Source organism: Lutra lutra, chromosome 9 (genome assembly GCF_902655055.1).
Source record: "Lutra lutra chromosome 9, mLutLut1.2, whole genome shotgun sequence".
In the NCBI taxonomy this organism is placed as follows: domain Eukaryota; kingdom Metazoa; phylum Chordata; class Mammalia; order Carnivora; family Mustelidae; genus Lutra; species Lutra lutra.
Window position 1 is genome coordinate 81,267,702 of NC_062286.1, and position 25,251 is coordinate 81,292,952.

General features: G+C 42.6%; 1 protein-coding gene across 3 annotated transcripts in view; it reads right to left on the reverse strand.

The window, feature by feature from the left end:
* AFF3 (ALF transcription elongation factor 3) overlaps nucleotides 1-25,251 on the reverse strand; it is a 543,761-nt gene that overhangs the window by 108,474 nt on the left and 410,036 nt on the right. For all 3 annotated transcript variants that reach the window (XM_047745267.1, XM_047745265.1, XM_047745266.1), the window contains one exon: nucleotides 5,175-5,226. In XM_047745267.1, coding sequence (XP_047601223.1) covers nucleotides 5,175-5,226 — 52 coding nt within the window. The remainder of the gene's footprint in view (nucleotides 1-5,174; nucleotides 5,227-25,251) is intronic.

Genomic DNA, 25,251 nt, shown 5'->3' on the forward strand with positions numbered 1-25,251 from the left:
TAAAGGAGTGGATGAGTGATGATAAAGGTACTTGTGTGGATCTGGTTATGGGAAGAGGAGGCTTTCCTATTGGATGCCAGTCAGCCAGGGTATGCACTAGGATGAATAAGATACAGAATAAGATTCAGGTTGCTTACTCAAAAAGTCAGAAAGGTAGAAAACAAAATCCTCCATTATCCACATATCAGTTCTGTGATGGAGAATTCTCAGGGAGAAAACCTGTAAAATGCTCTCACTAATGAACTGTTAATAAGTTATATATATATAATGTAATTCCTAGAACAGTCATTTGAAAAACTATGCAAAGAGATATACTAAACACATGATAGACAAATAAAAAAAGAATTCTGCAGAATGTTCAAGAAACCTATAGGAAGTCAAGGAAAAGAAAACAAAAAAATGAAAACAGAAAGAAAGGGAAAGTGACAGAAAAGCAAAAATAAAGTGACAGACTTAAGCACTAATATATCAGTAATTACATTAAATGCAAATGTTCTAAATACATCAATTAAAGACAGAGATTGGCAAAATAGATTAAAAAATACGACAACCATATAGTACCTGTAAAAAACTCACTTCAAATACAACAGTATAGGTGGGCTGAATGTAAAAGAATGGAAAAAGTTACATTATGTAAATATCAGTCAAAAGAATGCAGCAGTGGCTTTATCAGTATCAGATAAAGTAGACCTCAGACCAAAGAAAATTACCAGAGATGGAGTGGAACATTATAGAACCATAAAAAGTCACTCTAGCAAGAAGACACAGCAATCCTAAATGTTATGTACCAAATAACAGAACTGTAAAATATATGAAGCAAAAACAGACAGAATGGAAAGGAGCAACAGACAAATCCACAATTATAGCTGGAGACCTCAACATTCCTCTCCCAACAATTGATAAACTAGAGAGAAAGTCAGAAAGGATCTAGAAGAGCTCAATAATAACATCAACCAACAGGATTTGAGTGACATTTATAGAACACTCCACCCAACCACAGAAGAATCCATATTCTTTCAAGTGCCCATAAGACATATCCCAACATAGACCAGATCTTGGACCATAAGAAATACTTAGTAAATTTCCAAGAATTGATATCACACAGAATGTGTTCTTTGATCACAATGGAATCAAACTAGAAATCAATAAGTAAGATTACAGGAAATCTCCAAACATTTGGAAATGAAACAACCCACTTCTAAATAATCCATATATCAAAGGGGAAGTCTCACTGAACTGAAGGACAATGAAAATAAAACATATCAAAATCTGTGGGATGCAGCTACAGTGTGCTGAAAGGGAAATGTATAACACTAAATGCTTATACTATAAAAGAGAACGAGTCTCAACTCAGTAATCTAAGGTCTCTCAAGAATCCAGAATAAGAAGAGCCAAATGAATCCAAAGCAAAAGAAGGAGGGAAATAATAAAGTTAAGAAATCAATAAAATCAAAACAGAAAAACTGATAGAGAATATCAATGAAACAAAAAACTTGTTTTTTTGAAAAGATCAATGAAATTGAAAAACTTCTGGCAAGATGACGAAGACAAAAATAAGATCAGTTTCAAGATGAAATGGGATACCACCATAGACCCAGACATTGAAGGAACAATAAAAGAATAGAACTTTCTACACATAAATATGAAAACTTAAATGACATGATAAATGAATTACTTAAAGAGCACATGTTGCCATAACCTACCCAATGTGAAATAACCTGAAGAGCCCTTTAACTATTCAGAAAATAGAATTTGTGTTAAAAGTCTCCAGCCCCATGTGGTTTCACTGGAGAAATCTGACAGGTGTTTAAAGAAAAAGTAACATTAACTTTATATAATGTCTTCAAGAAGAAACAAGTGCAGGAAACACTAATGCCCTTCTTTTAAAACCAAAGACAGTACAAAAAAAGGAACTTTCTGAACAATATTGCTCACCACCATAAAAAGACAAATGTGTGGATGTGAGCAACTGCAATTCTCTTACACTCCTGATGTGAGTGTCAGTTGGTGAAACTGCTTTGGATAAAGGTTTGAGATGAGCTACTCAGCTAGAACACACATATACTCTACTGGCCCTGATTTCTACCCTTGGGCATAGACCTATTAGAAATGTTCCCACATGCTCACCAAAAAACCTGTTCAAGAATATCAATGGCAGTACTATTCTAATAGCCCTAAATGCCTTTGTGCCCATTAGGAGTAGAATGGGTTAAGTAAATTAAGGTATATACACATGAAGAAATATGACAGAGCAATGAAAATGAACACCCTTTGATTACATGCAACATGGATGAGTCTCACAAACATAATACTGAGTGAAAGAAGCCAAGGAAAAAAAGCACACGCTGTGTGATTCCATTGATATAAAGTTCAAAAACAAGCAAAATTACTCTATGGTGTTAGAAAAATAGGAGTGGTTATTCTTCTGGAGGGTAGTGACTGGATGGGGATGTGGGAGACCTGAGAGGCTGGCTGTGTCTTTATCTTGATCTGAGTGCTGATTACATGGGTGTGTGTGTGGTTTATGAATATTTATCACATTGTATTCTTAGGTTATATGTACTTTTCTCTGTGTATGGTATATTCAGTTCTCAGTTGACTAAAAGCAAAAAATCAAAAGCCTACTGGATCCAGTAACATGAAGATAACAGGTGAGCCCAGGTTCCAGGGAAGTGGCAGGCTTTGGGATCGAACATTAATTCCCATTTTACAAATGGTGACTCTGGAGTAGAGAACATCTTGGGGACTGGGCCAGGGCTGCAAAGCTACTGGGTCACCAGCAGAGCAGGGATTTGAACCCAGGAAGAGGGCTGCTGAGCCTGGGCTCACTGACTAAACTAGCCTGTCTCTTCATTCTTGAGAGTGCAAAGTCAATGAGGATAAAGGAAGCATTAGATAGAGTGTTCAAATGCTGTGAGTCTGAGGTGACTGGAGGAAAGGCAAACAGGCATGGCAACTTGAAACTCTTGTGGGTATCTTTTTGTCACAGCAAGTGACCAATATTCACAAGGACAGCCAGATGTTATGTAGAAGGCAAAGGAATTTAGTATGCTCTGTTTATTGAGACAGGGAAATGTACAATACATTTTTGAAAGATTTTGGGTTAAGGGATAAACTCTGATGATATCTAGCAAAATCATTTATGTGAAACATTTAATTATCTCTCAATGCCAGAGAAATGCAGTGTGTGTGTGGATGTGTGTCTGTGCACACACACATGTGTGTGTGCGCGTGCTCTACTCTTCAGGGGAACAATCATATTTTGGTCTTGGAGGGAAAAAAAATACCATATCATTAGTCTTTTTTAAAAGCACAGAAATTATGATTTTGTGATTAGGCCAGGCTATAATTATAGGCCAAAGCAGGATAACTTAATATAATTAATGTTAGAGCAATCACTTAAACTACCACATACAAACCACTGTCTGGAGTCTTAATTATACTACTGCATAAAAATCATTCATTCTATCAGCTGCTCTCATTGCAAATGGTGGAAAGGTGTACGCACATAGGGACAAAATGTAAGAATAAAGGATTTAACCTGTATATTAGCAATATAACATTCATTATCCATGGTCACAGATTAAAAAGCAGTAGCTAATAAAGCTAAATGATTCAACTTAAAGTTCTTACTACCTTAGAGAGCGTGTCTAGTTCATCCTTGATACCTAATTTTTTTTTTTAAATTGAGTTTTCAGTGGAAATACTTCCTGGAAATAACTCTGGAAAATTCTTTCCAAATGAAGAAAGCTTGCTGAATGCAATGCTCTATGAATCTCCTTTCTAATCTAAAGGATACACAGCCTACACATCTGATATGACTTAATCCACAATATATGTATCTGAAACTGTCACTGGGAAATCCACGAAGACGTGATTGGCTGATAGTTACATAGATGAGGAACCAAAATTAGGAGTGAAGTCATCATCAGCTCTGCCAAGATTGCTGTGTTATGGCTATCTGATGGTCCTAGAGTGTACACCTAGAAACAAAGTCATCAGTCTCTACAAAACCTGAAGCATGAGCAGCTTTTCTTGCTCAGTTAACCTTTCTTCACTTGGCTGCTACTCTAGCTTCAATGTGAGCTCTCTTTCACACCCAGGCCCTTCTTTGGGGCCTCACCTTCTTCCCCAAGGTGAACAAACGCCTCTGTGACCTCACAGCCACATTCTGTTTAGATGCTCTCCCTGGAAATGTTCCTTTGACTTATTTCACCTCTGCACACTTTGTATACTATGTGCATTTGCATGGCTAGACAGGTGAATTGCCTGTGTAGCATTCCATGACTCCTTTGTATAAAATTCACGATTCCAGGACCAACCACATACTGTCTCCTATTGCATGTAAAAATAACTTCTGGAAAAACCTCTCTGGATTGTCTTTATACCTGCCACATTTGTCCAAACTTGACAAAATACCACATAGATAATAGAAAAAGGAAACAGAAGAAGAGGAAAATCTATCTTTTGTGTTTTCAAACTTGCTTTAAAACACAAACATTTCCTGCAATGCAGAAGTTGAAAGTGATGAATGTTATGTGGATATTTTTGTACCTTAACTGACTGATCAGAGTAGTATTTATAAATCTCTGACTGATGTCTCAAGCTTGTAAATCAACACCACGGGAGAATACTTTAAGCACATTTATCATCTAAGACAAACAGCCTATTCAGAGCATGATTATTTTTTATTCATCGTTTAAGTTTCACCTCTACGTTTGCTTCTTCTCAATGTTAATAATATCTGTATAAGACTTCTCAATATTTAATGTTACAGCTTGCCCATTGCATGCTGATAAGGTTAAGTCACACGCTTGATCTCTAGAAGACCAGTGAGCTTTGCCAAGAAGAAAAAAAAAAAAGAAAAGAAAAAGAAAACAAAAAAAGGGTCTATTTCATATTGAAGTTTGATGCTAGTCGGCTTCCTTGTCAGTTCCCACTGTTGGTTTCAATGACACAAAAATCACAGCATCACAGTTTTAAGGGAAAGTAAGCCCAAGATATTTTAGTGGACTGGTCCCATGGCATGGAAGCTTATAATTACCAGAGAGCACCCAGCATCCTAGAGCACCACAATTTCGAGTGTGTATGATTCAGTCAGCTCCCAGAACAGCCCACTGGGGCAGCGGCGCAGTGTCACATTCGAAGGACAGCAACATAAAGCTAAATCTTACCTGCTCATTCTCCTCTTCATCACTACTTAGCTTAAGGTCATCTTCTAGCATTCTGAAAAAAGGAACAAAGAAGTATAGATACTTAACAAATTCAAAATAATTCAGCACCAAAATATCTTTTTTTGAAGCACCAAAATACATTTATTAATGTTGCAATAATAAGTATATTTCCTGATTAATTAAAAAAAAAACAACCCTTTCCTTTTAAGCCTTTTCTTCTGATGTCCTTAGGAAATAACAAACTGCCCCGTAAAGCCAATTAACCCCTCACAACAGTCCTTCATAGGATCAGATGGGTTGCTTCGAGAATATGAGGTTGTAAACTAACAGAATCAAATAGGTGCTTTCGCCTGCGAAGTTTGAATTCCAGTTACTTGTTCAATGTTTGGTGCAGGGCAGGTGCTGCGCTATGTCTCCATGATTATTCGTGGTAAACAATGAGAGAGCAGGTAGAACTCTGCCGACAGCAATAACACAATAAACTGGAGCTGCTTAGGTCTCCATCAGTCAAAGATCTGGAGAAGACATCTGCCCGAAGACTCTGCTGGATGAGGAAGACCAAATGGGAGAGAACTTTCCGAAAAGACTCTGTGAAGGCAACACTCAAGTGCCCTCTGGCTCTGTCAGATTTGCCATGGTGGAGGTGGTGGGGAAGAATACTTTTGGGTCCACAGAGTCCAAAGTAAAAACATGCAAACGGAAGAAGCCCTCTTCTTCTTTTTTTTTTTTTAATCTTTTTTTTTTTTAATTTATTTTCAGCATAACAGTATTCATTGTTTTTGTACCACACCCAGTGCTCCATGCAATCCGTGCCCTCTCCAATACCCACCACCTGGTTCCCCCAACCTCCTACCCCCCCCACCTCTTCAAACCCTTCAGATTGAAGCCCTCTTATTTCTGAAGATGATACAACTGTATTCTTAGTAGCACTGCTGAATTGTTTACAGGGTAATAGTTTTCAGATTAATTCATTTCAAAAGAAATCTCACTCAGAAGGATACTCTACAGTGCAAATGAATGCAGGCAGAGGTGCTCTGTGGGGGGTGGGGGTGGAGAAGAGTCCATTGCTGACAGACCCCAGGGCTCCAGGAATCAGTGTGAAGGACACTGAGCCCATGTGCTTCAAAGACCTCACTATCCTCCTTGAAGTCACCTTCCAAAGACTGTCCCCTAAAATGTGTCTCATTTCTTTAAAAGCCAATTATAGGCCCATCATCAGTATATTCCTCTGAATATTTTTATAAGTAGTTTCAGTGACTTTTGCGGTGAACTTGGGGTAAAGATTTGCCAGGGCAGCACATGGACCCAGTTTTGCCCCAAACGGCCATTTGTTTGGAGAAAATCACTTAATGCTCTCACCCCGGTCCTGTTGCCAGAGCTGTAAAATGACAGGTTATGCTGGGCTATCTCTATGGTCCAGTCCTGCTTTAGATTCCAGGAGTTTAGGGAATAAAGTCACCTCCTCTTTTGTAAAGCAGAAAAACTCTTGCATTTGCCGTAGAGAGCACAGTTAAGATATTTTCTGATGTATCATTTAAGCCATAACCATTAGGACACCAGATCTGTTTCCTCACAGGTGATGGCTATTCTACCAGTATGGAGAAGTATCACTCTTTTAGTATTTCAACCACAGGCAAACCAAGAAAACATCAGTGAAGACTGCAGAGCTATATCCCCAACTGCCCTTTGTCTCTGTTGGGTGTTACCCTCCATTCCCTTTGACCTCACAAACTCCTGCCCTTAGCTTCAAGGAGAAGAGACATGGTGGTGATTTATTATAGCATTGTTTGGGAAGAACCTTCTAGGAAGGGGACTATGTTTTCTTTGTCCTCGAGTCCCCAGTGACTAGCACAGTGAGGGCACAGAGACGGCACAGAATACAATACCAGTTTGTTGGCTGGGCTGGGGTGCTTTCCCAAAGCCCATTTTCCTACCAAAAGGCGCAAATGCCTTTCTGATGAAAAAGCCCAGAGAAGCAGGACCATTTCTTGTCTCCACCCCTCACTCTCTCTTTAGGGGTAAACTGCCAGCTGCAATTTGGTTTCATCTCGAGGACTGCCCTGCAAGCACTGAGTGTTCCAAGTGTGGGTGGTCCTGTCAGTGGGTGGGAAGAAGGAGGGGTAAGGACACACACAATCAACGTTAACAACCCTTTTGTTGTTGGATAGAGGTCATGTCAAGGGTGACTGAGAAGTTTCATCTTTATATGGCCAATAGCATGCACAGACTTGAAGGCCACTGTCAACCAGAGCAAGAAACCCCAATATGCCCCAAAGCAAGGGATCTCAGCTTGGCTGCAAACCAGTCACCACACAAGGCTGGCAACGCTGAAAGGAACCACAACAGTAAGAACAGTATGTGAAGTTCTAAGGTAGAGAATACAGCTTAGTTTTGTTTATTTTAAGCATGTGCTAAGTATGTAAACACATCACTGGGTGTTCATTTGAATTTCATACTGTCTCTCACATCCCCGATCCTGGGTAGGTCACACTTCTGGGCCTCAGCTTTGTCATTTCTATATTTGCCATTGTCTCCAGAAGAAAAGCAGTCAGAGATCCACACTGCTTCGTGAATTTTTTATATTAAAAAAATGACTTTATTATGTTTCTGGCTGAGATCTAAAAACAAAAGATCAAATGTAAAAATACCTCACTTTTTTTTTTTTTTTAAGATTTTATTTATTTGACAGAGAGAGATCACAAGCAGGCAGAGAGGCAGGTAGAGAGAGAGGAGGAAGCAGGCTCCCTGCTGAGCAGAGAGCCCGATGCGGGGCTCGATCCCAGGACTCTGAGATCATGACCTGAGCTGAAGGCAGCGGCTTAACCCACTGAGCCACCCAGGCACCCCAATACCTCACTTTCAAGAGAGACTTCCCAAGAAGTTAGAATCCAATTAAACTTCCAAATCTTGAATGGGAGGAAATGGCACCGAAACACTAAGTCCAACAGTTCCTACACATCCCACAACAGTCCTGGGACGCTGCTGTCACCAACACTCCCAGCCACAGACCCAGAGAAGTCAGTCACCACCATTCTGTGCCCAATCACCAGCAGTCACGCACCAAGGGAACAGAAGCTCAAGGCCATTCAGGAACACCGTCCAGCCCCTGTGCTTTATTCTGACGGTCACGGCGGAACCTCCGTGACTCAACATTCACTGTGTTCTTTAGGCCTGGCCCAACACACTTGAGGAGGAGGAGCCAAAGTGGATATTTGAGGTTAGAGCTGAACAACAAAGCATGGTTGGAGAAGAAAAATGCTGTAATCCCACAAGATCCTAAAAAACATCAGTGTGTGGAGAGTGGCAGGTAGACAGGAAGCCGAGATCAGCTCCATGTAAACACACTGTGGCAACTGTGCCCCCAACTCCAATCTTATACATTTGAGAACATTTTATCATCTATTTCTGAAAGGAATAGACTGGCATGGGTATATTAAACAAGAACAAAAGACAAAGGTTTAAACCAGAAGTAAAAGAAAATCCAAATTAAGTGTTGGTGACGTCAAGGGGCAGAGGTGGGTATCTCCAACTCCATTTTTGAAAAAGTAAGGCAAAGTCTCCCATGCTCTGAAGGGCTGGAGGCAGAGTTGGGATGGGTCATCTGTACATCAGCGTAGGGCCTGTGCTTCGGGATCGTGCTGGCTCCAGGGGGCACCCTGCCGCACCCCTACACCCCTACATCTGAGCACCAACGGACCTTCCTCCAGCCAGTGATGCCCACCCAACCAGAGCTGCTCCCTTTCATGTTTCCTGAGCCCTTCCCCTTCTCAGCCCCTCGGAGCCCTCCCAGGTACCCAGACTGTTGATTAGTAGCAGTACTGAGCGCTGAACAGATGTTCATGCCAGGCTGGCTAAGAGCACTTTCTACATGTTACCTTGTTCAATCCCACGCAATTCCTCCAGCTGGGCACTGCTGCGGCAGCAGGCAGGCCGTGGTGCTCGGAGCTCAGACTCTGCAGTCAGACTGCCCAGGATGAACCCTATACCTCTACCACTCAACTAGCTGAGTGACCTGATACCTGCCTCAATGGGTCTTCCAGAGAAATCATTACTCAATCATTACAAAGTGCTTAGCACAAAACCTGGAACAGAGCAAGCATTCAGTAAAGGTTCATTTTTTTTTTTTTAAGATTTTATTTATTTATTTGACAGAGAGAGATCACAATAGACAGAGGCAGGCAGAGAGAGAGAGAGGGAAGCAGGCTCCCTGCTGAGCAGAGAGCCCAGATGCGGGACTTGATCCCAGGACCCTGAGATCATGACCTGAGCCGAAGGCAGTGGCTTAACCCACTGAGCCACCCAGGCGCCCAGTAAAGGTTCATTTTTATTAATATTCCTTCTTTTTAATCTCAGAAGGTAATTTAGCCTTAGGGCATTTAAGGAATTTGCATGGGGAAACAATTTGGGAGAAAAGATGTTCCTGTAATAACGCCTTAAATCTAAGCCCTTTGCTCTACTTTCTGGACGTTCTGAAAAGAAAAGATGAGATTTTCCAGAGGTTGTGAACGGGGTAATGTATTTTAGGTTATAACTGCCACTGTGGTTGATTGATCTGAGGCGGCTTACTGCTACAGTGGACACAACCCATGCCCCTCGGAGCAGCCTCGGAGCACAAGATCTGCCCTGAAGGCCAAGGCCAGCCAGATGGCCCTGAGTCCCCTAGCAGGACCCACGGAGTGATGACAACCGGGATGCGAAACAAAACAGACAATAAAACAGAACTTTCTGAAGTAAGACCAGAGAGCAGAGATGCAGCCAGAGGTGCCAAGGAACCTGGGACTCTGTGCCTGGAACACCTGACATGCTGTCACTGCTGTCAGAAGCACTCCAAGGTCGTGCCCGATGGTGACTTACCACGGAGTCTGAGCCAGGTAAACCAAGCACTGAGGCGTGAGAGGCCGCAGGCAGGATTTTTAAACATGCAATTCGGTAATTAAGATTCTACCTATTTTTCACGCGGGAACTGTGTCAGACAACAGTTTCTGAAAATGATCGTCCCAGGATTGTTATCACACGCCTCAGGGAGCACCTGGTGCAAAGGTCCCGAGGTTTTGAGCCGCGGGCTGAAGGTCCCATGCTCTCACGCAGGGAGGGGGACTGGCGTGGACGGCTTCCAAGGGAGGGTGCGACGCAGTGGCTTCCGAGCCCTGACAAGGGAAGCAAGCACAGACAGCTCCCTTTGAGGTTTGCCGGGTATTACCTCAGGTAGTGAAGGGTGAACAGCAGCACCGCCCCCAAACTAGCCGGAAGTCGGGCATCACGCAGACTTTACGCACTGTTGTAGTCACGTGCTGGGGGGGGGGGGCGTGTGCGTGGCCCTGTAGTCACGTGGTAACGGGGGGGGCGGAGCGGGCGCACCGTCCAAGGGCCGGTTCCTTCACGTACTACAATCAGTTCAGCACTGCCACTTGAGCATTTGAAAAAATGCCCCAAACTGTGAAGCTCTGGCACACACAACTCTCACAGAACCCAGCTGCCTCATCTGCTGGTCTCTGCGGTAGCGCTCAGGAAGGGGAGAAATAGGACCCTCACGACTGTTAAGAGCTGATGATGGTAACTTGCCCACACGCGGTATTTTAAAAACTGGGCCATAGACACATTTCCGTTGTTGCCAGTCCTTACGTTTCCGAGGTACAACACTTCTCAGGGCATAAAGAGTAGCCTCTCCTTAGCAGATGGCCAACTGCTTCTCATGCTCCTGTATTGCTTCACAGGTATGGCGAACCGGCACATTAACTACCTTCAAATGTAATGGCAGTCATTTCACAGAGCAGTGGTTTTTAATTAATAGGATTTCCCTGGAATTACTTGCCATTTGGGGCCCTTAAGAGATCTGAATCCTTTAGCCCTTTAAAGTTCATTTCATTTTGCTTGATCTTAATGGCTTTTTAAAAAATCTGACTTCTAATTGGGCCATTTGATTTTCAGATTTGCTTCTATAGCTGGTGCTACTACTGTCTCCAACTATTTGAGATTTAAAGCCAAAGACAAATGTTTATGACTCCCCATTAAACATATTCATATATGCAAATATCTACTCTGGCAATTAGCTGTGCAGGATAGCCTACTCGTTTCGCAAGTGCATCCCTCTGCTGGTACTCCCCAAGCCATCATCTCTACTGCTAGGAACATGAGAAGGAAGTTATAAAACACCTTTCATTCTGTCTGAAGTCCACTGCTCTGTGAGGGTCAGTGCTTATTTTCACAAACAGGTAACTACTCTTCTCTCTGCATTTGTTCAGAAGAGTTTAGCTCATACCATTCCAGTCAACTGGGAGGCAGGAAGGCTAGGATAGGATCACAGTGGGGTGCTGGTGATTTAGTGCATCCAATGCACAAATGAAGTACCAGTCTGGAAGCAAATAGAGAAATCAGGAGTAAGAATAAGGGGCGGTCTAGATGACCTAGGAGTTTCAACTCTGATATTTTCCTATCAGGGTGTCATATCTACATTTTTTTTTTTTTTTAAACAATGGTGGTTCATAGGGAGATGGTGTTTGCTCACACATATCTCCTTCCTGGACTTCCTCTTCCAGGGACTGTTCCGATTGTTCATGAAATCGGCAAATAATCTGATTCTGCCACGTTCATCCTGTGGCAGAGGACGAAAGTGCACTGTAGCTCTTCTGTTTATGACCTTTTTCTTAGGAACAGTAAGTTCCCATGGTACTTTTCTCCCACTTACAAGCTGAGTGCACCTGCCACCTTCTATAGAGGCCTGTCTTCTCTGGGGCCAGCATCTCATTTCCTACCATTTAAGACTCTCACAAAAAACCAACCTCGTTTAGAAGACCTGTTAAACCTGGTGAGATACAGGATGAATCTGTGCCTTCAAAATCTCAATCGGGCAACTGCCTTTCCCAATAGGACTCATATCTAATACATTAATATTGAATAAGTAGCAATCAAAGGAAACTGGAAACCAACACTAATAATAATAATAAAAAAAACATAGTCAGTGGTACTAGAGTGTGGGGTGGGATGAGTTCTAGAGACCAGGGGGCTCAGGAAAAGCTGCAAGGAGGAGGGAGTACCTGAAGGGCTTCAAGTCCTACAGGAGGCAGATGAAGTCAGGGATGTCTATCCTGCCAGACAAGCACAGAGTGGGAATGGAGGTTGTTTATTTCCCTTATTCTCATTTTTTTTTTTATAATACATACACATAGTTCAGAATTCCCCAAATAGCATAAGATATACAATGAAATGTCTCCCTCCATCCTGACCTTCTTCCTACCCTCATACTTCCTGCTCTCATCCCCCAAAGTCACCCCCAGCTGTAGCTTCTTATATATTATCTCAGAGTTTCTTTATGTGTTAACAAACGAATATGAATGCAGCACATTAGATCCCTCAGGGTAAGTACATGACATTAAAGAACAACTATGTGGTGGACAAATATGTTAACTGGATCCTAATTATCTGGCTGTGGCAGGCAACTTCTAAGATGCTCCCAGTGACTCTGCCTCCTGATATGCCCCTGGATCTCCCCTCTCCTGAGTGTGGCTGCACCTAGTGACTGACTTCTAGTAAACAGAGGAGGGCAAAAGTGATAGGATGTCACTTGCAAGTTTAGGTGACCCCTGCTTGCTGGCATGCATACTCTTTTACTCTTCTTGCGAGCCTGCTTGGATGGAAAAAGGCTGCCATGTTGTGAGGTGCCGTATGTAGAAATTCCCATGGCGGGGAACTGGGGTCGGGGGTGAAGGGGGGCCCTCTGGCCAACAGCCAAGGAGGAACTAAGGTACTCAGTCCAGACATCCAGGATGAACTGAATTTTGCCAACAACCACATGAGTGAGCCTATAAGAGGGTCTCTCCCCAGGTAAGGCGTGAGATGACTATAACCCATCCACACCTTGTGGCCTTATGAGAGATTCTTAGCCAGAGGACCCAGGTGAGCCATGCTCAGATTCCTGACTGACAGAAATTGTAGAGTGATAAATGCTGTTTGAAGCCACTAAGTTTTGGGATAATTCATTAGGCATCAATAAGTAATTCGTATGCTGGTGGATGTGTCCCTTTTCAAGATCGCTCTCAGCTGCTTAAGCTAAAAGCATTAGTAGCCATTATTCAAGCCATCCAACAGAAGTATAAGGTGGGCTTAAAAGGTAATAAAAAAGTTCTAAAAGTCATGTTAAAAAGGGTAAAAAGAAATAGGTAAAACCAACTTCAATAGTACGTTTTATTTACGCCAACATATATCAACATGATAATATACATATTTCAAATGCTCACTAGCCCATGTGGCCAGTGGCTCCTATACTGGGCAATGCAGGCTCATACTATTTTAGAAGGTGAGAGGTGTTCAAATCTCCAGGAGGTTTTAAGTTTTTTCCATCCCCACTCAGTCCTCAGTCCCTGTTTGTTTCTTTCATATGTCAGTCTTCTCTAATGCTTCCTGCCCAACAGGGTACACTGAACAAGTCTGTGACAGCAAAGATCCTAGTAACTTAGCATGTGCAGGAGGTGAGGAAGGAGACAGGAAAGGCTTTGGTCAGAATCATTGCAAACTCATACCCCTACTAATGATCCTTCATGGAGACTGGGATCCCAAAGGCCCATTTTGTTCCATGTTCCAAATGTTTCAATGACCCATTTTGCTTCTAATTCTGATGATGCTAATTACATGTGGCATGACATTCCACAATGTACATGGAAGACTCTGGCTTCATGGAAAATGTGGAAGGCAGGAAACTGCACAGAGTTGCAGATGGCCTACGAGAGGGGTATGCTTAGGGCAAAATGTTTAGGAGCCGCGGCCTAGGAAAACAGAACAATGGGTTCCCTTGCAAATACACCTGTCAGATGCTGACTGGGCAAGAGAACTCTGAACACTTGTTGCTCTGACTCACCTCTTACCCACTTCTCTTGCATATACTAAAGACATATCTCACAAAAGTTATTTAAAATCTTCTTTTTTTTTTTTTTTTTTAAGTTGTGTATTTTTATAAGTGAGAAATGGAATGCTGGGCCCATTTTCCTTGAACATCCCATGGATGGAAAGCACCCAGATGGATATAAGTGCCACGTACAGTTCATGTGACAGTGAAAATATGAAAATGCTCCAGCTTTTCCTTTTAGGGCAATGCAGTCCACAGTTATAAAGGAGCATTCTCTGAACACATTAGACTTTAAAATTGCTTCCCCAGAAAGCATTACAGGAGAAGAGGGCCGTAGGTACTCTCTATCATTTCTCTCAAAAAACAACCGAGGCTTTAGAAATAGCACTTTAATAGGGAATGCTTTCTCCTCAAAGACAGTTTAAAAAATTCCTATCCTTGTTTGTTACAAGGACTTCTAGAAAATTAGTTTCTGAACTTGATGTTCTCGGTATTAGAGGATTCAGTTTCTGAGTAAATTCAAGTACACCGCATGAAAGAATAAGATCCTTTTCCAAGCAGACACCAGAAGAGAGGTCAGAGGACCCTGACTGGGAACATAAAGTTCTCTCGGCTTCACAAATCCGATGATGGGCATTTATTTACTTATTCTATTTGAAGAGGAATGTATACCTAACCAGAAGGGAGGTGATTTTGATTTACAGCAGAGTTTGGGAGGTACTATATAACACAGAACTGGACAAAAAATCAGAAGAGCTGCATGCCTTCAACAGTTCTGGACCTAAACTCTGAAGTTTTAGTTTACTCATTAATAAAATGGGATGACAGGAGTGCCTGGGTGGCTCAGTCAGTTAAGCGTCTGTCTTCTGCTCAGGTCGTGACCCCAGAGTCTTGGGATAGAGCCCTGCACTGGGCTCCCTGCTCAGCGGGGAGTCTTCTTCTCCCTCTCCCTCTGCCCCTCACCGCCCGCCACTCTATCTCTCTCAAATAAATAAATAAAACCTTTAAAAAAAATAAAATGGGATGATAATTGATTCAAATGAGCCAATAAAGGTAAAAGCACACTGGAAACTGCAAAGCCTTATAGGGGCTTCCCAGCAATGGGGTTAGCATTATCTTAGGTCCTTTAAAAAATATTGACTCATTTTACACAGTGAAGGAAACCATCAACAAAATGACAAGGCAACCTACTGAATAGGAGAAGACATGTGCAAAGAATAGATCTGATAAGGAGTTAATATTCAAAATATAAAGAAATTTTACAACTCAGCACCCAAATAAAAATAATCCAATTAAAAAATGGGCAGAAGACCTGAATAGACATTTTTCAAAGAAGACACACAAAGGGCCAACAGACCCATGAAAAGATGCTCAACATCACTAATCATCAGGGAAATGCAAATCAAAACCAAAATGAGATATCACTTTACACTTGTCAGAATGGCTAGAATCAAAACCACAAGAAATAATAAGTGTTGGCAAGGATGTAGAGAAAAAGAACCCTCACATACTACTGAGGGGAATGCAAACTGGTGCAGCCACTTTGGAAAACAGTATGGAGGTTCCTCAAAAAATTAAAAATAGAATTAGCATATGATCTAGTAACTTCACTACTGGCTATTTGCCCAAAGAAAATGAAAAGACTAATTCAAAAAGATACATCACCCCTATGTTTATTGTGGCATTATTCACAATAGCCAAGACATGGAGGCAATCTAAGTGTCCAACAGATGAGTGGATAAAGAAGATGTGGTGTATATCTACAGTGGAATATTACTCAGCCATAAAAAGAATATCTTGCCATTTGTTACTACATGGATGGATCTAAAGAGTATAATGCAAATGAAGTAAGATGGACAGAAAAATACCACATGATTTCACACGTATGTTAAATTTAAGAAACAAAACAAATGAAGAAAAAAGAGACAAACAAAAAAATAGACTTATATACAAAGAATAAACTGGTGGTAGCTTGGGGTAGGTTTGTGAGGAAGATGAATGAAATAGATAAAGGAGAAAGAAAAAAATATACTGGCTCATGGGCCTCATCCCCAAGAATCTGATTTAATTGGTCTGGGGTTGGGCAGGGGCATCAGTATTTCGACAGGCAACCCAGAGGACTTTCCTGTTCAGCCAGGGTTAAAAACCACTGCCTCAATTCCAGGTGAATGACCACCTGATTAAAGCCATCACCAATCCACAAGACAGAATTCTTCCCATCTTATCTAATTTTGTACAGAAGTAAGGACTGCTTGTCAATTTGTCTGGCTCCAAGTATCAGCTTCCATTTGGGTAAGAATGCTTCCAAGGGAGAATTGTGTTTCCTAGGATAAGGCACAAACCCATCATTACTAATGAGTTAAGGAAGTATTGTTAGTGTTTGAGAATTCTTCAGCGGTGGTTTTCAGAAACCAAGGACAGTGCTGGGGGCACTTGAGATTGTTTTCTGGCCTATTCTTCAGCCCCTGGGAGGAAATACAGAAGGGTATAGGTTATCTTGCCTTTTAGTTGTCTGGGGGAAGTCCCAGAACTTTCTTCAAGACAAAATAGCACAGTTGACATCTCAGCTCCCTTTCAAAGCACTACTCTGTGCCACAGGGGCTAGAGGCCTAGGAACCGCACTCCCTGTCAGCAGGGTTTTTGGCTAGATGTCACCAGTTTGGGAGGTCAAAGAGTAATGGGAGCCATTAATGCTCCCAGGGCAGCAAAAGCAGGTGTATAAGCTTCAGCAGATGGCAGATGTACTCTCCACTGGTTGGGTTCTAGGCAATCTTCTCTAACACGTGTAGGTGCTATAGACTTCTGAGATTATTGTTAGTAGTTTTCTGTAATTCCAGCTTTACTGATTTCCTGGTGGCTCCGTGCTTGTAGCTTGCCTAGCCCTCCTGATGGGTTATGCCCTATGGTTAGTGCCTTTCTACTTAAAATACATAGGGTGGTTTCTCTTTCCCAGATCAAACTCTGACTTACATATACAGTAACTAAAAGCATGAATGCTGGAGTCAGAAAGCCTGATTTATTGATGTACCTCGAGGCCCTGCCACATATTAGCTGTGTATCCTTGTCCAAAGAACCCAGCATTGCTGTGTCTCGGTTTCCTCATCTTTAAAACAGAAAAATTAGAGTGTTTAGCTTCCAGGAATACTGTGAGAATTATACAGGGAAAATGCATAAAACATTCATACAGTGCCTGATACACAGGACTCACTCAATAAACATGCAATGTTATTATTGGTATTTTATTACCCATTTTACCTTGTAACAATCAGCATGCTATACTTTAGGATCACTTCACTTCTTCTAAGAGTAAACATAAACTTCTTAATTTATTGACCATCTCCAAAGAGCCAGGGATATTCTAGGTTGCTGGTGATATAAAGTTGAAAAAGTCTTTGCCTTCAAGTGACTCACTGCCTTTGGGAGGGAAAGGTAGAAAAGTAAACCTAGCAAAGTAATAAAAAGTGGGAGTCCTTGGGGCGCCTGGGTGGCTCAGGGGATTAAAGCCTCTGCCTTCGGCTCAGGTCATGATCTCAGGGTCCTGGGATGGAGCCAGGGAGCCTGCTTCCCTTCCTCTCTCTTTGCCTGCCTCTCTGCCTACTTGTGATCTCTCTCTGTCAAATGAATGAATAAAAAAATCTTAAAAAAAAAAAAAAGTGGGAGCCCAAATAGCCATCTTCTTTCTTTGTCAGACAGTGCTGGCCCCTTTTATTTTTCCTCGTAGGTTTTATGTCCAGGCTTCGAAACATCTCTGTTGTTCACTTCTGTGTCTACTATAAGTTCTCTGACGTCCTTCTGAATGTACAGAGTCCTGTGAGGGACACAGGCTAATATACAGGCTTTATCAATATTAGCTGGAGTGGGAGAAACACCTGTCCTATGTTGGCATTGTTCATTTGGTTGTTCCCTCCCTGTCCATCCGCCTCTTTGTTCAGGATACCCACAGATCATTTGAGATTTCATCACAAATTTTAACAACCTTGCCCTATGCTCTGTGGACCTAGATGACCATTCTGGCTTCTGTGACTGTTGGAGGGGACCAAGCCAGAACTGGATACTGTAGAGATTCAGCCAAACCCCTATCTCAAGTTGTCTAATCCCCTGGGACATACGTCCTCAGAGTCTGAATCCCTGTGACTGGCTGCAGTCAGTGCCAGTACAAAGCCCTGTTAGTGGCTTTACACAAACACAAACACAAATAAGCTGATCATTTAAATGTAAAGAGGAGAAGAGGATATCCATGTCTCAAATCAGAGAAAAAGCATCCTATTAGCTATTCATTAAATTGGAAGATTGGTATATGATCCTCAAACTAAGGCATTTCCATAAATTCAGCTTAATGCTACCACTCTTGTAGTACTTCACATATTATCTCTGATACTTCCATAATTGTTCATTATAAAGTCCAGGTGGTCTGAATATATTAAACAGATAACCCCAATTAAAAAAAAATCTCATATACACCAGGATTAATTCAGTACTTTTTTTTTTTTTTAAGTGCATAGGGTTGAAAATTAGGTCAAATATATTCAATGTTCTATACTCATTCTCAGGTATGCACAACTGGTTTTTGCAATGGGAAACAATCACCCATTCAACATGCATCTCTATCCACCAATTGCATCCCTTTGGGAGTTACTTTGCTTATGGTGATACAGAATGGATCAAACAACTCATGCACATCAAACCCCACCATGTCTATTGTGAAGGAGGGTTCCATTCACTGGATTGGAAACAGGGTCACAAGCACCAGTCAAGGTCACTTGTTTTGTAAAAAGTTTCAGCATTTCCTCATGGTTTTAGATCAGGTGTATTTTGGGGTTAAGTCAAGATGAGTAAAACTGCAGAATCAAGTTGTTTGTTGCCTACCCAGCTTTTTACATATTCATCTCTTTGACTTTCAGGTGGCAGAAAGAAACCTCAAGTACAAAGAAAATAATTCATGTGAAAAATTTTAAGTGGTAGTGCATATTTTGAAACAGAATGTGACTGCAGAGTAGTGTTTGTTCTACTTACTGCTTAAGAAAATAACCAGTTGGCGCCTGGATGGCTCAGTTGTTTAAGCATCTGCCTTTGGCTCAGGTCATGATCAGAGGGGTCTTGGGATCGAGCCCCGCATTAGGCTCCCTGCTCAGTGGGGAACCTACTTCTCCCTCTCCCTCTTGCTTTGCCCCTCACTCACCACTGTTCTCTCTCGCTTGCTCTGCTTTCTTTCTTTCTCTCAAGTAAATAAGTAATCATTTAAAAAGGAACTAGCAATAATCATGATAAATACAGTTATTATCCTAGAGGTCATGGTGTAAATCGTGCCTATGTGGGTCTGTTCTTCGACAGAAGACAGGACCCTAGACCAGTGCAGACTTCCTGAGTTTCCAATTTTAGATGGGTCAAGAGTCCTGGTTAGTAGTTTTTCATTAAAATGGTAGAAAATCAATTGAGCTAAGGACCAACACTAGACAACACTGCAAAGAAAGTGCACTTTGTCTTTTAGCAACCTCTACCATTTTATGTGTACCCTCTCCCTTTCTCATGGCAGCACGTTCTTTTCTTGTCCCAGTATTCCATTTGGGATAAACAGATGTGACATTCAGTTGTCACGTCTCCTTAAGGTTCTTTTTCTCGGCTGTGACAATTTCTCAGTCTTGCCTTGTTTTTGATGACCTTGACCATTTTGAGGATTGTTGGCCATAAATTTTGTAGAATGTCCCACAGTTTGGGTTGTTTGATGTTTTTCTCCTGATGAGATTGGGGTTCTGGATTTGGGGAGGAAGACCCCAGAGATAAAGTGCCATTCTTATTCCACCATATCAAGGGTGCCTGTTATCAACATGACTTATCACTTGTGATGCTAAGTTTAATCACTTGGCTGAAATTGTGTTTGTCAGATTTATCCACGGTAAAGTTACTCTTTTTCCTCCCTTTCCAGACTACATACGGAAGTCACTAAGTAAAGTGCTTAAGGGGCATCTTTTTTTTTTTTTTAAATTTTTTTAAATTTTATTTATCTGACAGAGAGAGAGAGAGAGATCACAAGTAGGCAGAGAGGCAGGCAGAGAGAGGAGGAAGCAGGCTCACCGCTGAGCAGAGAGCCCGATGCGGGGCTCGATCCCAGGACCCTGAGATCATGACCTGAGCCAAAGGCAGAGGCTTAACCCACTGAGCCACCCAGGCGCCCCCTTAAGGGGCATCTTAAAGGACAGTAGCCATAGAAATTATTTGCTATTATTCTGTACAAGAAATTCGCCTATTTATTTTTTCAACCACTTATTTATATCCATATGGACTCTTGCATATTTACTTTCTGTGCTGGGTTATAATCCAACACTAGTCAACTATTTCTTTCTTTCTTTCTTTTTTCTTTTAAGATTTATTTATTTGAGAGAGAGCGAGAGAGAGCATGGAGGGGAGGGCCAGAGGGAGAAAGAGAGAAAATGTCAAGCAGACTGCACTCTGAGCATGGAGCCCAAAATGGGCTCCATCTCAAGATTCTGAGATTGTGACCTCAGATAAAACCAAGAGTGGAGCACTCAACTGACTGCACCTCCCAGGCACCCTTCATCTATTTCTTAATCATATAAAAAGTACTAGACTGAGTAGTCCTTCTGACACTCTAGAGATAGAGCCAAGGGGCAGAGTCACAGTGTTGCCAATGGTAGCTATAGACATAAATCAAAGGCTTGTCATTACCTGTGCAAAGTGATTAAAATCTGGCCAAAGAGACATTTTAAGTCCCAGCAAGGCATCCAGATTCTGATCAGCAAGGACAGAATTCTTTCTAAATGATAGATGTCTGCATATTCATATGTATACACTAGGGCTATCAGAGATACTCATTCGCTAAATGAAATAGACACCTTTGATTCTTTGTCTTGTTTGCTCACATGAATTTATGTGACATTCATGTAACACTCCTTCCTCAAAATGTTCCTTGCCCAGCTTCTCTGGTCCCTAAGGTCCTTCTTATCTTTGACTTCCCATTTCCTTTGATGAATCTATCCCTTTTGCCACTCTTCAAAAGCTGAATGTTACCTAGGATCCTGTCCTCAGTTTTTGTCTCTTCTCCCCCTTCTCACCTCCTCATCCATTCCTGAGGATGACATCTATGACCTCATCTACAGGCCCAAGTGCGCCCTGGTTTTTCAGCACTATGGCTTCCTGGAGGCCACAGACCACATTTATCCTACTGGGCAGCTTTAGTGTCTAACAAAATGCCTGACATCGAATAACCACACAACAAATGTTTGAGAAGAAAATCAATGAATCTCCACTTGAATGTGCCTCCACCGCAATTTGCCTAAAACCAGAATCCCTCAACTCCCCACTTAAAATCCAACATGCAATGCTAAATTGGGTGCCCAGGTCTGTGGTACTGCTATCTACCTGGCCATCTGCACATGGTTGCTGACTTCCTCCCTTTCCTCTTTACAGACAATAAAACTCCTAGAGATGTATGTTCAATTTCTTCACTTTTCTATTGAAGCCATCTTCCTCTATCCCTCACGATACTGCTTTAATTCACACTTCTGGTTCCCCTGTAATAGCTTAGCAACTCCCTCCCTCCAGTTTTTCCTCCAGGTTCTGCTGCCCATCTTGCTGCAGTCCACCCATAATCGAAATTCATAATCCCTGCTGCTTATCAGGGCCCACAAGGCTCTTCACGGCCTGGCCTCAGCTCTTTGCATTTGTTAGCCTGTTCTAGCCCTTGGATGCAATACTGGAACAGTGCAAGCTTTGTATAGTTCCACTTGTCTGACCTTCAACCTTGACCTCTCCTCCTGCCTGAAATGCCCTTCTTTCTGTTCCCTGCTTTCATCCATTACTCATCCTTCAAATGCCTCCCCAATGGCACATTTTCTTGATGCCCAGTGACCTTAATTAATTACCCTCTTCTGTATACTTTTCTATTAGCATATTTGCCACTCTGGAGTGTAATTATCTGTCTTCAGAGTCTGTCATCTACCTGACTCATGGGCTCCTTGAAGGAAGTGCCAGCTTCATTCCTTTCTGTGTCCCCAGGACCAGGAGCACACAAGTATTTATCTAATGAAAAGTCCTAAGCACACGTCCTTCCTTAGTAAGAGACAAGACTTGTAGCAGTGCACAGAACTTGATCCAGGACTACAAATGGAATGGAATACATTTAAAATATGCCTTTAGAAGGCTGAAAAATAATGAGCTCAAAATAACTTATATAAAAATTTATTTTAAGAGGCAATTGAATTTATAATAACAACTTTTAAAGGTTTATTGGCTATTAACTTCAACAAAAGAAAGTGGCTGGGCAAATTTGTCTGCTACAGAAAAAGCAACAATAGAAAGGGCTCAGATGGAACCTGGAGATGCCCAGGGCCTCAGTGGACTGTGTACCTGTTTATAAAATAAAAGGTGCTAGGCTCATGGCCATGTGCTGCTGCTAGAATTCCTGTAGGAAATGATGGCATAGTGTATGCTACTTTTTATCCAGATCTTTTCTTTTATCCAGATCTAGCTTTTGACAAATATATTTTGGTTAAAGGTATCCTAATACATGGTAATAATAATAACAATAAAAAAAAGATTAGGGGTGCCTGGTGGCTCAGTTGGTTGAGATTCTGACTCCTGATTTTGGCTCAGGTCACGATCTCAGGGTGGTGGGATCATGCCCTCGTTGAACTCCCTGCTCAGCAGGGAGTCTGCTTGTCTCCCTCTCTGTTTGTCCCCCTGCTTGGGCTCCCTTTCTCTAAAATAAATAAACAAACAAACAAATAAATAAGTAAAATCTTTTTAAAAAGGATTAAATTTCTGTTTTGAAGAGTTCCTATGCAGGCATGGTAGATTTTTTAAGATTTTATTTATTTATTTGAAAGAGAGAACGAGCCTGTGCATGAGCGGGGCAAGGGCAGAAGGGAGAGGAAGAACCAGACTCCCCACTGAGCAGGGAGCCCATTGAAGAGCTCCATCCCAGGACTCTCAGATACCGACCTGAGCCGAAGTCAGAGGCTTAACTGACTGCGCCACCCTGGGCGCCCCGAACTCTCTTTCTTTTAGTTTCCCTGGTGGAGAAGGCAGGATGGGGAAGGCCAGGAAGAGCCACATGGGGAAGGCCAAAGATGCCAGTGTGGATGTGGTGTCAGGCAAATGGGGCGCATTCTGTCTTAATGTTGTGGTATGAGGCACAAAAAGGGAGTGACAATAGTATGTAGGGAATATGTGTTAAAGAGACTCACCCTGACGTTGCCTTGACGTTGTTTGGGGCCAGAGGCCCAGTGCCTTCAAAAGCTGGGCCAAGCAGGTAGTTTTTAGCCCTATCACAGGTTCCCTCACTGCCTTTTTCTTTATCAAACCAATCTTGACCAGGATTTTCTCACCTCTCACCTGCAACACACTCCCTGCTCCAGAAAATTCTCAGGTTGCCTGATCACCAAGGCTAGTCTCCACAGAAGGCTGGGCCCAGTGACTGCTTATTCCCCCCATGCTGAGTTGGATGTTCTGGGGGAAATTTGGTCTTATTTGTATAGGATCTGTCAGTGCATCTGTGCCTGAATTATTTTCATGAAAAATACAAACACCATAATAAAGTTCTGCCCCAAATGCATGAACTTCTGTGGCCTGCAGTTTAGGGGTGTTATTTTGGAGCACCCAGTGTTGCTGATGCTCCTATGTCCTTGTCCCCAGCTGGTGTCCATGCTGGGGCAACTCCCTGCTTTCTCTGAGCTTCCTGCCCCAAAGGAATCCTTCACCAAGACCATAGTCAGAAGATTCAAACTGTAAAGGGGCTCATGTGCCAGGAAAATCCTCTTAAAAGGGATTTTAGAGGTGAAGAGGCTTTGGTGACTATCGAGACCAGCGGTTTATAAACTGTTGGTGTCAGCGGTGGCACCTCAACTCTTGCTTCAGAGGAAAACCCAAGCAGGCGAGCAGAGGCCTCAGATAAGTGTCATCGGCCACTTTTACCTCCTGCAAGGAAACAGCAATGACAAAGCGAGCAGCCACCCTGCCATCAGTGAGAGGCCATGGAATGTGGGACAAGCTGTGCAGAGCCTACAAGCCTGTGATTGGGTCAGGAGAAAAATGAACTCAAGGGAAAAGCTCCCCCGGTTGGAGCACTATTGGCTAGAAGGTGGAAATTCATTCGGAGGAAGGTCTTGTTTCAGGAGGATATTTAATTAGTGATTAGGGCCCAGGGAAGGACTAAGTTCATCTAATTAATACCATCTAAAATATGGAAGGTGTGTGTCAAGGACCCTTCTGAGTAAGCCTTCTTGCCCTTCTTGGTGGAGCTTCTGGAAACAGTCCCTGGTGGCTGGCCTTGGCTCAGGGGCTGGCGGCTGAGCCTGCCAGAGGGGCAAGGGCAAGGCTTTGTTGGAGCCCATGGAGGGTGTTGCCTTCTGGCCTGGCCCCCACCTCCTCCTCTGGGCTGAGCCCTCCTCCTGCCAGAGCCAATGACTGTTAACTCCTCCCATGAAGCACTGAGTCCCAAAGCAGAGAAAAGCCCTAGTTCTGGCCTTTGCTGACATCTTTCATCTGTGGGGTGGCCCCTGGGGGCCAAGGAGACAGAGAATTCTGCTTGTCCCTTCCCTTGCTTCCAGCCCCTTCTGAAGCAGCACTGTTCTTTATTCCTACTCTTGTCTCTTATCCACAGCAGCAACAGCTGGGAAGAGGTTACTAGGCTCTATGGAGGTTGGAGAGAAAGAATGGCTGATGAAGGCCTCAGAGGAGTTTTCTGGGAGGGGAGAAAAGGGAGCATGACCAGATCCCACAGTGCTGTGTGCTCTGTCCTCACCTGCAATGCCAGGCCTCCTTCCTCTGCAATTTGAATCACACATATCTTTGAGGGTCCATCCCAAGAACTGCTCTTTTAGGAAGTCTACCAGATGACCCTCCTTCCCTGGTATCCCCTCTTCTCTGAACCCCATCAAAAAAAAAAATTTTTTTTGTATTAAAATTTTTTTTTTTTTTTTAGATTTTATTTATTTGACAGACAGAGATCACAAGTGGGCAGAGAGGCAGGCAGAGAGAGAGGAGGAAGCAGGCTCCCCGCTGAGCAGAGAGCCCGATGCGGGGCTTGATCCCAGGACCCTGGGATCATGACCTGTGCCGAAGGCAGAGGCCTAACCACTGAGCCACCCAGGTGCCCCTGTATTAAAATATTTTATATTAATCATTCAAACTTAATTTTATACAACGAATGCATACATCGTCCAGATGTCTGTCTCGGAAGGGGGGTTGAGGAGACATGGGGGTGGGTGCGCCTGGGCACTG